The sequence below is a fragment of the Abrus precatorius genome, unplaced genomic scaffold (genome assembly GCF_003935025.1).
Source record: "Abrus precatorius isolate BTA unplaced genomic scaffold, Abrus_2018 Scaffold9, whole genome shotgun sequence".
NCBI lineage: Eukaryota > Viridiplantae > Streptophyta > Magnoliopsida > Fabales > Fabaceae > Abrus > Abrus precatorius.
Window position 1 is genome coordinate 24,875,441 of NW_020874439.1, and position 17,173 is coordinate 24,892,613.

Genomic DNA, 17,173 nt, shown 5'->3' on the forward strand with positions numbered 1-17,173 from the left:
TCAGAATATTTCTTTACCTTAGAATGTTAGAGTCAAGGGGGTACGTTGAATCCCTCCCAAATATAATTATATATAATGTTTGAGTTTATGGTGTATTATTGTTAGTTATTGTCACTAAACTGATGTCACTATCGAACACATCTTTTTTCAGACATGGCGTAATTAATGGGATGTGCTAAATTCTCAATTGAGATATCACTATATTTTCAAGTGATGTTAAAATACCTCATGCTGAGCCTTGTCAAATATCGCAAGTCTATGTTACACTACAACCTCCTCCTGATTCGCACCAACACACTATATCTATCATACGTAATATATATATATAGCTTAGTCGTTTATGATCATCGATATGAATCTAATACCCGTACTAATCATCACTCACACTAATCATCACTCATAAGTCAATTGATTATCTACCCTTTTTAGTTTATGGCATATTTTTGTGATATTTTAGTTTTTAAAATTTAATGTTGTTTGTTTTTAATATTAATATGATTAACTAGGAAGTTATTATACGTCAATTTTTATGCCATATAATGATAATTTGTCAAGTTACGTCATTAATAAAAATTTAAAAATGAAATATTGTAGAGATATAACTGAATCGATGATAAAATAAACAAGAATGAAACATTTCTTATTGATAGCATGGACGACCAAATTCTAAAATTGCAGATGCTTTGGCACTTTGAGTTATGGAAATAGGGAATCTATATTTAGCTTTCACTTTGCTCCTGAAAGAAGAAACTTTCTTGAGAAAACTACAAGTTGGTCCAATGTGTCTCGTCCAAAAGTGAACTTAAAATTCCAATAAATTTAATGATTCAGCAGTTCATAATTAGGATTACATGATTATATTTTTACGTAGTTTTATTTTATTTCTCGAGAAAATAATGTTTCTTGCACAACAAAGTATTACACCAATATGCTACTCTGTTTTGCCTTAAGGAGCAATAGAATCGATTTTGGTTGTGACATGGAAGAACTGTGTTTCATTTTGGACTCGTTCCTCAAATAACTTGACACACCACCTAGCAAGTATATGAGTATTTCTAACAAGCTAGTAACTTCAACCTTTTGGTCCACTACTCATTATTTAGTAAAGACACAAGGATATACATAAAGTTTTGTGAGATAGGTGAATTAAACTATGTAGGACAAAAAGAATATTAACTAACTTATCATTATCTAACAAATAAATCTACAATCAAAATTATATATAAAAAAAAAAGTAATTTAAGGAGCTACTTAGTAACTTATAGCTTATTTATGAGTTTATAATTTTTTTTAATAAATTAGTAAAACTGTTTGATAAGCAAAATATAAAGGGTTCATATTTTTAAAAAACTAACTTATAAAATGTATTTTAAGACCCAATTTTAATAAATTTTGGACGATACATACTTATAAAAATAAAAAAAATAGGTAATAAAATGAATCAAATTTTTTATGTTAAAATTATTTTGTATATTTCTCTATTTTTAGAAAATTTTCTTCTTTAAAACTTAAATAATATAAATTATTTTTAACTTGTCAAGTGAATTTTTATTTATTTTTATATTATTTTTATATATGTAAATTATCCAGAAACAAATTAAAATTTAGCTTTAAGTAACATTTAACTTATTGGAAGTCAGTCTTCTTAACATGAATGTTCTTGCACATTATACAATAAGTAAGTAGTAACTAATAAATTACTTGCCTGTTTTGCCGTCAGGAGCAAAAGAGTCGATTTTAGGTTGCCAAGTCAACGGTCAAAACTAAAAAAAAATGATTTATAGAATATGTTAAGTGGTACATTTTTTTATTATGGACCTTAACTAATCAAACAATTTCATAACTTATTTAAAAACTTATAGTTTTTTTTCAATAAACTAATAAACCTGTTTCATAAAAAAAAAATAGAGTTTGTACTTTAAAAAACTAACTTATAAAAATATATTTTAAGTAGCATTTAATTTAATAAAAGTTAGTTTTTAATAATTCTTTACTTTTATTTTTAAAATATTTTATACTCACGCAAAATAATTGTATAATTACTTTTATCAAATGACTCTAATATAACCAATTACTTATATATTATAAGATCTCAACTAAAATATAAATTATAAACTTTTACAAAGTCTTGCTCATTAATTTGAACACTCAATGTCCACCATTATCAACCAACAAAAACAGTTGATCATTTTTTCCTGTGGTACCACTGGCTTTGAGGAGATAATGGTCTCTTCCCTTCTAAAATTTCATTATTTTATTATTTTGTATGATGATATATACTTGACCTTTGCCCTAAAAGAAAATACACCTTTCTTAACAGCTGGCCATTATATCTTTATAATATGTCCAATTGTCCTATATATACTTCTATACCCTTCTTTGAAGAAAATATCACATGCAAAGAGATGACCAACAATGCCTAATTATTTTGCATATGCTGCAAAAGACAATTATTTCCCAGGATTTAATACACATTGTTTTGTCATTACTGGTCTACTTCCTATGAACGAAGTAAAGTATACGTCGCAATAATATAGTTAAAACGTTTTTAAAAATATTAAAAGAGTAGTTATCAAAATTTATTTTAAGAAAATCTTAAAAAAAACTTTAAAATAATATAATTTTTGAAACTAAAAATAAGTTCAGGAGTTATTTGGTATTAATACTCTCTAACGTCTGTTTAAAAAAAATAGTTACTTTAAATTAATTGTACAAATTTATTTTAATTTTTAAAAATATTTATTTAACTCCTAAATAATAATAATAATAATTTTTTATTTTCAAAAAATAAATTATTTATTAAAATGTTGGTGGATAACTTAAAAAAATATTTAAAAATTATTTTGATTTGACGAATCTGGTTCCTGCTCTTACATGTCCTTAGGTGCAATAGAACTCAAAACTAGGTAGTTCTATTTAAAAATTACAAAGTTGGTTGATTAAAATTGAATTTAGTAAGAGAAAATTTATTTTGAAATTAAAATTATTTTTGTATAGTTATAGTATTTTGGATACAAGATAATACGGTTATACATGTACCTTACGAGAAATAATACAGAAAGTAAAGAAAGATCACACAATTATATTGCAAATCATTAAAATAAATAAATAAACAAATAAAAAAATTATTCATAAATAAAGTATTTAAATTTAAATTTTGATTATGATTAATGTTGAAAGAAAATTTAAGATAGCGTAAGCTATACTTAATCTCTTATAACTTTTAAACGATTGAAGGTAATGTAAATCACACATCGATATTGCAAAAATTTATATAATATAATAAAAATGGAGAAATGATTGGTTATTTAATTTACTAAAATTTGAATTAAAATATAGAATTAATAAATTTAATAAAAAAAAAATATTTTAATAAAGAATTTATTATTGTTTAATAAAAAGATTAAATTTCTTTTGATAGATTTACATTACATAGAACCTAAGGTAATGTTGGTACACAAATGTTTTATTAATTTATAACACATAGCAATAGAGTAGCTACACGTTAATATTATAAATTGATACAATTATATTATCATTCATTCATTAATTATATAAAAATTATAATGTGAAAAACAAATTATAAATATTAAATCACTATCTATACTCTACAAATATACTACAATAACAACAACAATAATAATAATTCTAAGTGGTAAATGACTAACATAATAATTAGAGCGTAAACAATAAGATAATATAAAAAGTTAGAGAAAATTTGTTGCCAATGAAATAAATTTTATAAATAACAACACAATTTAAATATAATAAATAAATGAATAAAAATATTATGTTTGAATAATTTATTATTATTATTACTGTTGCTTAGAAAATAAATAAATATACAAAATTAAAAAGACCAAATTAAGAAATAAAAGATATTTTATTAAAAATAAATACAATATAAAAATAATAAAAATAGATAATGAATAAATAAATTATAAAGCTAAAATAATTTTAAAAAAGGGGAACAAACAAAAAAAAATAGTTAAATTTAATCGGTCAAAAACAGAAAAAAAAAAAGAGAAAAAAAATATGTTAATAGAAAAAGAAGAAAAAATAATAATATTAATATGAAAGAGTTTATGTGCAAGGACTGCAAAACTCTCGAGCCACAGATTTTGTAATGGTCAAATCAATTCACATCTAATAATTATATTAAAAAAAAAAACGAGAAATGATTTCAACGTAACCAATATCTTCCAACAATCCAACTTCACGGATCCTCAAATCAAATTGAATAAATTAATAAAATAACAGTGAATCACAATAACTCTATATATGACAAAACAGTAAAATAAAAGTGATTCAAAAACTCAGTCTTAACTTTCATTCATCAGTGGAAGTTTAGAAAGATAACAGAAGAAAAAAAATAACATAGCTTACCAACAGAGTAATTCCACCACTGATCGACGGTATAGTATTTTTTACTTTTTGCTTTCTTTTACACTTGTCTTTCTTTGATGTTGTGCACACTTCCCTTCTTTAGTCAAAGTCCTTCCTCCTATAAATTTTGCTCTTCTTTTTTGTTTGTTCTTTTCTAAAATTTTCTTTAAAAAAATTGTTTTTCTTTTTTCAGATCTCTCAAACTTTTTCTTTTAAAAAATTTTGTTGCTTCCTAATCTCTTTCCTCCAAAAAGCTTCCCTCTCAAATCCCTTACTTATGTATTTATATGGATTGTTTAGAATTTTCTTGCAAAGAGTAAAAAATTATGAATATTTTCATTTCCATGCTTAAAACTCAATTTTTGATGTTGAAGTATAAGTCCACATAATGCAGGATTTTTGTTTCCGGAACCAAACTCTTTTCTAAAAATTTTTCTATTTTTTGTAAATTTTTTTTTTTTTTTAAATTTAGAGACAATTGGGGAGGAGGCAAAAATTAATATTCACAGTATAAAGCTAATTTTTAAAAAAAATGACAAAAGCAGCTAAAAGTTCAAACTAATTTATATTCTGCTTTATATCTAACTAATGCTTATGCATGATTATCATGTGAAGAACTTATAAGGTTTGAGAAATAGGTTTGGAAGGTTGTAACTATATTCAATTTAGCATAAACGTTTAAATATAATATATATTATTTGTGTACAATTTGTTTTACCATTGTCATTAAATTAGAAAATTCCATATCAATGTAGTAAGAAAGAGTAAAATTAAAATCTACACAACTGATCAAATTATCTTATTTTAAAACCGAAATACATTAAACCAGTGGAAATGACCCTTACAACAGGTAAAATGACATGGGGCAGAAAATTTATTCAATGTTATCAAAACTTTTTGGTAAAGGAGAAGAAAAGCGAAGGTTGTAGTGTAGAGGCCTCAAACATCCAAAAGCACATAATCAACCGAATATTCTATAACCCAAAATACTCTAGTGGCCACATGCAAAGGCAAGTGCCAATACCACTCAAAAGGGTAGCTTTAACAATATGAGTGTGGGCAATCTCAATTAAGAAAGGTTGGATTTGGAGTGAATTTACAAGAATGTAAGTTGGTGACAAAAGGATCTCAATATAATTTGTATTAAAATTAATAATACACTATTAAATGCACAAAAAAGCATGTACTTTTTAAAAAAGAGTGCCCTCTAGATTTGTATAAAATCGCAAGCACTTTTGATACTTATTTGAATTATTCAAACTCATCATAAGTTCACAACAACCAATTCTTTTACATATGGTGCAAAATCTTCACCACGTTACTTGCTAAGCAATTCACTATTAAAGTCGTTTGGATTATGATGAACGTTGCTAACCTGTGAAATTATTATGCCTAATGTAAGACCCCTACCCCAACCCCACCCCTATAAAATTATGATGCCTAGTGCTAATATCACGAGCAATGTTTTTGTAGCTTTGGGAATTCCCCAACCAAGCCTTTTGGACTTGGCAAACCGAATGTAATTACATTTCAAAGCCAATTCTCCCGTTGTGACCTTCACATTTCTAAAACCAATAAAGTATGTTTGGTAAACCTATAAGTCAAATATTTTGACAAAATACAGCATGAAGCTTTGGGTCTCGTATTTTGAATTTCAAGTTGGTTTATTAAGTGCATGTTTAGATTCATGTCAGAATATCCATGGACCCTTATTCAATATCCACGGATTTTTAATGTGCTTTTAAACATACACTAAGTAGCATGATAGAAGTTACAAAAAGAGTACAACAGTAACAACGTATAAGCTTTTGATTAATACATTTATAATCATAGGTTTAAAAGCAACCAAGTTTTAAGAACAATCCATAATCATTAGTTAGTCTTTGACATTATGGAAAAAAAATAATCTTTAAAATTAGACAACTATACTCTAATTCTTGATATTATGAAAATTTTATTTACTTCTTTAATTTCAGTCAATTAATGTATTCTCTATCAACCAATTTATTTTCTGATGTTAAAGATTAAATTAACTGATTCGACGGGGTTAAAGACTAAGTAGACATACTGTGTCAATTTTAAAGATTAAATTGATTGATAATAATTAAAATTAAGAACTAAATGAGCTTTTTTTGTAATATCAGAAAATAAATTAACCAAAGATGCGAATTTCGTGGACTATGCCTTGTGAAGAGTGCCAGGAATACGCGAGAGGAATTCTCAGTTATTTGGGTTAGTTTGCGGGCCACTGAGGTTGAATTCAATAGGTAATCCAATTGATGTTCCCAAAGGCTCAAGAAAGATGGTTTTGTAGGACCTTTTAACGTGTGCTTTAAAATAATCAATAAATAATAATTTAGTAAAAAATTATTATATATAAATTCTTATTACGTATCGTTGAGCAAATAATAGAAAAATGGTAATATACACTGACTCGGGCCTGTACTCCCTGTGTAGGCTTCGATATAGTTGGGCTTCCCTCGCTAGCCTCTTGATCTTTGGGTTCTTAGCACCAACGAAACTTTGTTTTGAAATAACGCTATGGTGCAGTTCTATTTATACTTTAGAAATTAACTAAATGTAGATACGCCATCACGAGACTGATATATGCACCGCTCTCAATCCTAATACTCAATATTCGTTTGTTTATATATATATATACACCCCTTTGTTTTTCAAGCTCACTTTGGCATTAACCTTGGCAAAACTGGTTCCTAATTGAAAAATAGTTTGGAAATAAGCTCATAAGAGTACATTTTAACATGGAAAATGTTTGGACCACTAACATGGGAGGGCTTCGTAGGTATTTGGAGTGTATTTTTAGAATGCGTGTATGTAGAATAGATGAAAATAATGATATGCAATATCCATAACAGAACCATTTAAAGAAAAAAAATTAATTTTGATACGTTATCAGTGTAAACAAATTTACACTACTAATATAACAATCTATGATTGGATGACAGTATAAAAGTATATTTAAATCAATTTCTTAAAAAATACCCGAGAGGTTATAAAAAATGATCAACGATCAGCTAAAAACATCACTGAATTCACAACCTGTGATGAGTACATAATCTCTTGTAGTACTAAAATGTTACTTTGGCACAAGACACTAACATGAATCTAGAGACACACTCTAAGAAACCATAGATAATAAGAAGTTAACACTAGCAACTTGTTAGAGGCAACTTCCAATATATTCAAAAAGGTAATTCATGACCCTTGTACAGTGATTATCAAGTATAACTGTACTGATCAACATAAACAATATTGGATTTGCTCGAGGTTAAGACATACATTCAATACGCGGGCCTTCAACTGTTAGATACATGACATAGGGGAATGCAATCAATATTCATAACCCCCTATAGTTAATTCAGTTATCCTAAACAAGAAGCCATTAGCTCTAGTTTAAACTATTCATTAATTTATAACACTACAAAATATTTTTTTTTTTTTAAATCAAAGAAATGCATACATGTTGAGATATCCAGAGCGCCAAAAAACTGGGAAAAGGAAGATCAAAGTTTTGCAAATTACTGTCTACTATATAAGATAATTGTTATTATACAAAAGGAAAAAGTTTGTCTCCAGCAAATTTTACCTGCATACTTTTCCTTCATCAGGTGAATTCACCGTCATGATAATATCTAGTCAGACCACTAGCTACCCTGCAAGAAAACGGAAGACATTATGCATATTATGCCATAAAAATGCTTAGTTTTCCTACCATGAAACAGAGATAGATGAGCCTTTCTAACTATGAAAAAAAAAAAAATTGTACAGATAGGCATGAAAGGGTCATGAAATTAACAGAAATGAGAAGCTTCCCAGTCATTCCGTAATGCAGTTACTAAAATTTTATGGAAAAAAACATATAAATCATATAAGACTTAAGTTTTTAGCGCAGCACATTACTACACAAATTATGGTACATCTGAGGTGTCGAAAATAGTCGTAAATTTAGTAACTAAAAGACAATGAAAGGCATTGTGGTCCTGGCTATCCAAGAACACCACTACATATCATGTCTGATGATCAAACTATAAAATCACACTAGCCAAGGTTAGATTTGTTTTAGAATTCTTTACAAACAATAGAAAAAGACTCCCTGTCATCCCAACTACATTTGAATTGACAATAGAGATTTGCTGCTCAATTAGGGAATTATTTTTTTTTAACTAGTGGATGATGGCTAGCTGACACAACTAGGAATCAAATGGATAACTGAAGAATTCAGCAAATAAAAGGAATTAAAGGCGCATCATTGATTATTTATCATATAAAAGAAACTCCAGAACAGAATGAAGCATGTATACAGCAGAAGATAATTAAAGATTGTGGAAAGTATAATGAAGTAATGAAGTACCTCAAGAACTCTGATAATGTCAAGTGAAAAACTCCTCCAAACTTTGACAAATGACAATAACCAATTGAGGAAAAGAAGTGAACTAAACTATGAAATCATTTTAGCCTGCAACCTTAATTGCTCCCAATTCATCAATTTTTGAGCTCTTATGCTGCAATTAAATTAAGATATTGAACAAAGAAGTTCGTTAAAAAATGGGCATACCACAGAAAATGTAGACAATAGAATGTATAGCAGAGAGAGAGAGAGATATGGTAGAAAATTATTTCAAGACAAAGCTTCTTCCTTTATTACCTTACTCTTTTTGTGTTTGTGCATATCATTAACATCGTCATCTCCGTCATGCTTCCTTTTCTGAAATATATTTAGTAAAACAGAAGATTAAGAAACATAACTATATGTCTGTAAAATGTTTAAATGATATATAGAAGCAAAGCCCCTATAAAATGATAGCATCAAATGAACAGATGTCTGTCGTTGGATCATAAATTGCAACCATCAACACAACTGCTATGAACCCATGAAGAGAAACGGGAATGAAAAGAATGATCCTATTGAAATGAATGGAAAGAACAGAAAATAAGAGAGGGACCTCTCCTCCATGGGTCTCCCCTTCACAAAAAATTTCTCCTTTCACAAAGAGCTAAAGCTAAATTTACAAATGATAACAAATCTGAATGTCTTTCCCTTACATCTACATCCTATTATTTACATCACAAACCCTCTCTAACTAACTAATCCCTTCCACTAACTAACCACAATAACTACCTCAACCATCTTTCTCTTCCCTCTCTCCTAACTCCAAACACCACAAATGAAAATTTCATAAAGCCATGATATTGAATTAACACTTTTTTACCCTCCATGTGAATAATGAATGTAGATGCAGTAATCTAAAACTCCTCAACCTTTTCATGATGTTTCTTTGAGTGATCAGCACTGGAATCTCGATGCCCGCTTTTATCTTTCTTTTTGTCCTTGTCCTTGTCTTTGTCTTTGCTTCGGTCTTTATGACGATGCTTGTGCTTCTTGTGCTCCTTGTCCTTGTCCTTATCCCTATCTTTGTGCTTTTTATGCTTCTTTTCCTTGTCTTTATACTCACCTTTTGATTTCCCCGCAATAGTTGGAATCCCTTTCTCTGCCTGTTAAGGGAAAAAAAAGGAGTAATCACATATATAAGGGGTGAAAAAGCATGGGAAACTATATTTTTAAGGAGAAAAAAATTAAGATAGCATGTCAATTAATTTCAGCAAGAACAGCAAATTAAGATAGATGAAAATCATTGTAAGTTTTCTTACAGCTGGTAAATCAATGGGAGCTGTTTCTCTTAATTGAAAAGCCTCCTTAAGAACATCTAGGTCAAAAGGCTGTATACGGGCACTTGTATCTCTGGAGAAAGATGTATTCTGAATAAGTTGATCCAATTGCATTCCGTCTCCTTTTCTTATTTCTGTGTCTCCAACAACATTGTGAAGATAGTGTGTGTCTGCAATTGAAACGGGAAGAGGCCTCTTGCAGAAAAACTCATAGTGGGGTAGTAATTTGAAATGACTTATAAGATCCACAGCACCTGTCAACTCCCTTGGTCCTAAGGGTTCAAATAACACAGTATGAATATTAACTGAAAATAAAATAAAACAAAAACTTTTTGTAAAATTTTGATAGGGGTGGTTGAACAGTAATTTTTCATGTACCAAGAAAGAATTATATTTTAAGAACTTTATAAAAAAATAAATACAAAACTATGAGATCCTGGAAACATAAGTTACATAACAAGTTTTGCCATGTCGGTTCACATACCAAGCTTAAAAATGTTGAGTAAAATACATGGTTTGAGATCATCCTTGTATAAAAATATATAATCAACATATGTTGATATCAATATTCAGGTCAGAAGAGCCAGGCTTATAGCATATCTAAATTCATGCCAATAGTATAAAACCAAAAAGCAAAAGGAAACACCAATGTCACAAATTAAAGCTGAAAAAAAAAAATCATCTTTGTGCTTTCAGATGACCAACAAGTCTGTCATCTCAGCAACCTAGTCCTAAAGATTAGTATTGCAACTATAAGGTTAGTATGTTATAACTTATAACATAATAATTCAGAGTCTCATGACTCTCATCACTTAAATATTCTGTTTTTTCTTTTCCATTCAATTCCAAAAATTTCACCAGGAACTAATCGACATAGTTTAAATTCATCGATATAGTTTAAATTCTGCCAAAGGGACAAATAAAGATATCATTCAGGTCAAAATACTAACTGATTGAAAATTTAATGAAGTATTGTTAATTGATAACAGGTGCAGCCAGTGCCATGCAGATAGGAAATCAAGACCAGCATATATGATAATACAATAATTAGACAATAAACAGATTTGTAGAAAATACTGTACAGTGTACACAATGTAGAGCATTAACTTTTACCTCCTCCAAACTTTTTGCCTTCAGGATCCATGAATCAATCTTTCATGAGTGGTTGAACCATTACCAACTGCAATATATAATATAATGATGTATCAAATCCATGAATGTCAAATCTGGCTTCAATTGCAAGATTTCAATATGAATGGAGGTTCAGCATGCACGAGCTAAGATTTTTTTTGAAAATAAAAAAGAAACTATATTAAAGCAAAAATAAATTACAATGACAGTGAGCTAAGGTATCCACAAAAGCATTTTAAGAACACACTAAAAGAAATGAAGAACACAACAAAGCTACCCCATCTCTCTGCAGTCAAGGTAAACACTGCAGTTTTACATTTGTAACAGGAAGTGGTCAAGCGGCCTCTTGCAGAAAAAATCTTAGTTAGGTTATAATTTGAAATGACTTGTAATATTCACAGCACCTATTAAAAATTCAGTTATTGGACTTGCTCTTTTTTCTAATATCATGTTCAAAGTTATTTTTCATAGCCAAAAAATAATCTATTAACACTCCATCTATCCCTTCAGGCAGTCCCAAAACAAATTACATCTCCTCTAGAGCCTATTTCTGTTGCTTTTGTGTATAGCCTATGGAGGCGAACACAACCATGAACCTAGCTAGTTTCCACTTACTATCACAACACTCTAAAGCAGAGATCAGCATTATAAGTATTACAACTTGTCATGAAGTAAAACTAAAATATCCGTCAAAAACTCATTAGGGCACAGAATGAAGCAGGCAATGCCACGTCTCATCAGTCACCATTCATTACATGCAAACCTATTAGATTTATATAAATCAACTTTTTTCAAAATATCCTCTGTGAAATTACCGTGAAGGATGCTTCAAAGACATTTAAGAAACCTTAGTATTCAAACAACATTTACTTGTGTCACAAACTCTAAAACTTAAATAAGGCTAGCTGACCAGAAACATTTCCAGCAAATGTTTAACAGGAAAGATTAGTCTCTATGCCCACAACCATTAATGTGTGACCAAAAAACTTTGAAAGAGGCTAGTGAGATATTTAGGAAGCCCTAGCATTCTGACAAAACATCATTTAGCCTGAGTCACAAACCCTAAACAAGAGCATAAGACCAATTGACAAAGCATCCATAGTCCAACAGGAAATGTTAATCTATTCCAACGTCCAATAATCTGCAACTAGAAAATGCACCCACAGAATTCGTTCTCTTCATTTTATTTTTCCCATGAGAGCGAGCCCAAGCACAGCGGTAAGGTTGCTACTTAGCAAACTGAATGTCATGTGTTCAAATCCTGGCAACAGTCTCTCCACTTCCTAGAGTAAGACTGCATACATCTACCCTCCCCACCAAAGTTCCAAAAATGATTCTAGAAAATCACATACCATGCATGAAATCATTGTCCAAATGATACGGTTGATATATTAAACTTAAACAGGGTGATAGACAAAGAATGCAAATGCATGGAAACACACAAGCATAACTATAAAAGATATGGCTTGTGTGATCATAGGTAGACTAAAAAACAAAATTTACATGACCCAAATTAACTAATATTAAGAGAAGCATTGATTTGGATAATATGGCTTATTTAGTTGATTTTATATAATTCAATTCTGAAAGGGAGGAAAAATAAAGTATTAACAACTAAAGCTTAGGAGTTATCCAGAAGGCCATACTTAAGTTGCCAAATGAGGAGCCGATATTTTCAAAGATGATTTGTAGATATCCTTTCACTCATTTCATGGAAATAAATAAAAAGTTATACAATTTGATTTGTTACAAGTTACAACTTTCGTTTTGCTTATACAAAGTATCTCAATTTCATTTTTCCCCTCTTAAATTCGACAGGAAACAGGAACGGACATGGTTGCGAATTTTAACCCTAGCCACCTCTGACCTCAGATTAACTTCACCTACAATTTCAAGAATTCAAATCATGCAGTTTCCACTCTGGTGAAGGCTTTACCTAACCACCACCCCGAGCTCGAAGGCTAGGTTCATAAGTTCATAATTATAGCAGCAAGATACCAAACTACAATTCAACAAAAGAAAAATAGGGGGAAAATAAAGAAAGAAAGCAACTTACACAAACCCATATAAATCTTGAAACACTATTTTCACACAGTTTTCCGACAATTTGCATGGTTTCAGCTAAAATTTGTTCCTTGATTCCCATTAGTCTAAGTTTTCAGCTTCAAGATCATTAAATATTCAAACTTAACGTTAAAAAAAAAAAAAAAAAAAAAAAACTCAATAGCTTCTCAAAAAGTGCCGTAGAGCATAATACTCAAACTCTACACCAAACACACCCCAAAAGACAGAAAAATCTTCTTTAAATTGGATTTTAAATTAATACAACATCTTCAAGAATCGAAACAGTGAAGAAAACCCACCTGAAGTGTGACAAATTCTGTGTTTCCAAGCAAACAACAACAAACCCTTTCAGAATTTACATGAACCAAAGTCCGGTCAATCTAGAAACTTCTCAACCTTTAACCACCCAACAATTTTTTTCCACAAAAGCTTAACAAAATTGAAATTGTTTCACCAAAGAAAGCCAAAATCCACGTAAGGGTACTCGAGATTGTGAAGAAAAGAGGAAGCTTTATCGTGCAGGAAAGGCTGCTAGAAAATCGTTTTTGACTGACAGAGCTTCTGTGCACGATAATGAAAAGTGCAGATCCAAACACTGGGGTAAGAATAACAAGAATTGGGTCCTCACAGAAGCATATAAAGAGAAGATCTCTGCAGCGAGGGGTTCAGTTCTCGAACAAAGTATTTTCTTTCCTTAGCAGCTGGTGTTGTGTCTGTGTTCCTCTGTTCTTCTCTTCTCTCTCTCTCTCTCTCTGAGTGTTAAACAAAACAGCATAACCCAAAATTCTCTTTCTTATTGCCGAGTTTTCCCGATGCTAGTTGCCTCCTCTAATTTTATATTGAGCCCTAATTTCCAGTTAATTATCTGTTTTACCCCTTTCTAATGGTATTGCTATTGGATCAGGTGTCAATTTAGGGCAATACCCAAGCGTGGACTATTTCAGACAGAAGTAGAATTCATAAGAGGTTTTTTTTTTTTTCCTTTTTTTAAGAGGAGACAGGTGAAAATTGGGGCATTCTCACATCCAATTTTGAATGAAGTTTAAAGTACAATATACAACCCATCTTGTTAAGGCAGAGATCATTTCACACAAAAGTACATGACCAAACAAGATAGAATTATGACATGTCAAAAATATAAGAATGAGACAATCTTGCTACTAACCCAAAAGAAATAGTCCATCTGTGTTTTGATCTTTTTTATATTACAATAGAATTATGAAAATTTGAATGGTTTAATATGGATAGGGAATAAATAAACCAATAATAATAAATAATTTTTATTTTTGTTAAAAATTAAATTAAACTAATCAATCCATATATGTTGATTCTATTTAGATCATTAGCTTTGTCATTTGTTTATATCCTGCTCACACAAATTAAATTAAACTAAACAAGTGCTGTCATTACCATTTAGTGGTGCTAAATATCAATGTTCAAGTAATGAAAAAATAACATCATAGTGTATTATTGTTGCTTTTGAAAGACTCATTATTATTGATATAATTATCATTAATATTAAATATTGTATTATTGTATAAATTATGGGTATATGTAGAATTAAATATATGTTTTTGGATTAAAAGTTATAGTTACTAGTAAGATGTAATTTTATTTCTTTTAAAATCTTAAAACCACGTATAACTCAAGAGTTGCACCACTACTAACATATCCTAGATTAAAAATTTGAAACGTTAACTCTGTCAATTTGTCAAATCATAAAAGTTACGTTAATTAAATAAAACCGAAAAATTGGGATGAGGACAAAAAAAATTATGAGCAAACAAAGCAAATTAAAATTCTAAAGTATTTAATGTGAGATAATATGAGAGTATAATAAAGAGTCCAGTTACAAAATGAATCAAACATTCACTTCTAGCATAAAATATAATAAGACAAAAAAAAAATGACATTTAAAATAAAAGACTGAACTTGCGACTCTCAAATCAAAATAGAAAATAATATAAAGACTTGCTTTATTCTTTTAACCATCAAAACATTGATGTCTAAAACTGATAATTAAAAAAAAAGATTTAGGTCAACAAAAAAATATTTAATCAGATTAAAATTAATCATAATTAGGTTGAACTGTTTAGTTTAATTCATCATTTTTAAAGTCATATAAAATTTTCAACCTAATAAATATCATAACTTTAAACATATTTTAAAAGTATTTTTTATTAAATTTTTTAACATGTATACAAGATAATATATTATACATCATAAATTTTTATTAAAAATTATAATGTTTAATATTTTTAATGTATTAAATTATATTAATTTATGTAGTTTTTAATGAAATTTTACTAAATATAATTTATTGTCTTGTGCAAATCATATATGTTAGAAAAATTTGTTATTTAATTTAATTTTAGAAAAATAGCTTATTTTATTAATATTTTAAATATGTAAATTATAATATATATTTCTATAATTTTTAAATAATAACAAGTTTAAGAGAATGTGTATTTGTATGATAGAGTTATATGTATAATAAAAATATATAAAAAGAAAAAATACATGACAAGATTATTTATGTAAAATAAAGTGTTATAAAAGATATTATAAAAAAAATGATGCAGATAATTTGATTGCTAGACTAAAATATTTTTTCTAAAATTAAACTCTAGTTGTAATAATAATTATAAAGTGTAGATTTATTTGAATTAAGGATGTTGATATGATTATAATTTCAAATAAATTTTTTCGATAATAATAAATATGAAAAAAATGAAATAAAAGATATTACATAATTTTAGAATTGACATAGAAAGCAAAAAATATAAAACAATAAAAAAAAGTGAAGAAAATATTGAAATTTTGAAAAAGAATTTTGTCTAAACTCTAGTCAAGTGTTTTGTTTTCATAATTCTTAAAAATTATATAAAATAAATATATAATTTGTATACATTAAAATTTTATGCCAAAAATTATGTTTCTTCAAAATTTATTATTATAAAAATAAAAAATTACATAACTTTTTACGTTAGTCTAAATAACTGTAAAAAGTATTTTTTATATCAATTAATTTTTAAATCAATATTAAAAATACAATTATAAAGATACAAAATTACATAACTTTGTTATTAGTTATTTTTTGAATTGATGTAAAAAATATTTCATACGTTAATTATTTTTAAAATTAATATAAAATCAATTTAAAATTTTTATATTTTAGAGACATACACCAATAAAATAACATAAATTATAAATGATGAATACAATTTTTTACTTACATATTGCAATTGAAGTAACAACGACGACTGCATAAATGAAAAAAAAATATAGCAAATGGTTGCAATTAGCTTAAGAAAAAGCTAATAACATATCATTTTAATTTAGAATTCCAAAATATTTTTTTATGTATATTTTCAAAATTTAAAAATATTTTTTTTTCTCTTTATACCTAATAAAACATGTAAGAAAAATTACATAACAATGATACAAAAGATACAATATTTTATTTTTATTATTTAACACTGATAAAGAACTGAAAAAAATAAAGAGTAAATAAAAAAATGATTCTCTAAATTTTTGTATGGTTTATCTCAATATTAATTTTTTTTTTGTATAAAGAAATATGAAAAAAAAATCATGAAGAGTAACTGAATTATTATTTTTTTACTTTTTAAGGATTATCACAATGATATATTATTAATTAGTAAAAAACGATGAACAAAAAAAGAATTTGATTTTTTTAGGATTTAAAAAGATTAGATCTTGAAGATTTAGCAAGGTTAGAATTTTATTTAGTAAAAAACAATAAATAAAAGGAACTTCGATTTTTAAGGTCTAACGTATTATATTTGTAAGGTTTATAAATATTAAATTTTTATTTAGTAAAAAGAAATTTAATTTTTTAGGATTTATTATTTCATTTAAAAAAATATATAAATAAAATAAA

General features: G+C 27.9%; 1 protein-coding gene across 5 annotated transcripts; it reads right to left on the reverse strand.

Moving 5' to 3' along the window:
• Window positions 1–4,864: 4,864 nt before the first annotated feature.
• On the reverse strand, window positions 4,865–14,154 carry LOC113849718 (mediator of RNA polymerase II transcription subunit 19a-like). 5 transcript variants are annotated; one of them, XM_027479822.1, is made up of 9 exons: window positions 13,898–14,026; window positions 13,569–13,698; window positions 13,093–13,207; window positions 11,188–11,254; window positions 10,057–10,346; window positions 9,667–9,900; window positions 9,053–9,112; window positions 8,759–8,909; window positions 7,673–8,059 (listed from the first exon to the last, which is right to left on the reverse strand). In XM_027479822.1, the coding sequence occupies exons 4-8, from the start codon at window positions 11,216–11,218 to the stop codon at window positions 8,859–8,861; spliced, it is 666 nt and encodes a 221-aa protein (XP_027335623.1). In that variant the 5' UTR covers window positions 11,219–11,254; window positions 13,093–13,207; window positions 13,569–13,698; window positions 13,898–14,026; the 3' UTR covers window positions 7,673–8,059; window positions 8,759–8,858. The 5 variants fall into 5 exon arrangements, with proteins under 5 accessions (XP_027335622.1, XP_027335623.1, XP_027335624.1 ...); XM_027479821.1 differs by lacking the exon at window positions 13,093–13,207 and having other exon boundaries at window positions 4,865–8,060; XM_027479820.1 differs by lacking the exon at window positions 13,093–13,207 and having other exon boundaries at window positions 7,675–7,895; window positions 7,994–8,059; window positions 13,569–14,154.
• Between the last annotated feature and the right edge of the window lie 3,019 nt (window positions 14,155–17,173).

Excerpts from the sequence above, each read along its gene's own strand:
- LOC113849718 (XM_027479821.1), bottom strand. The coding sequence starts at position 11,218 with ATGGATCCTGAAGGCAAAAAGTTTGGAGGAG. Across the intron at positions 9,113-9,666 it reads CAAAGAAACATCATGAAAAG|AAAAGGAAGCATGACGGAGA; the intron begins GTTGAGGAGTTT and ends AATATATTTCAG. Across the intron at positions 8,910-9,052 it reads ACAAACACAAAAAGAGTAAG|CATAAGAGCTCAAAAATTGA; the intron begins GTAATAAAGGAA and ends ATTTAATTGCAG.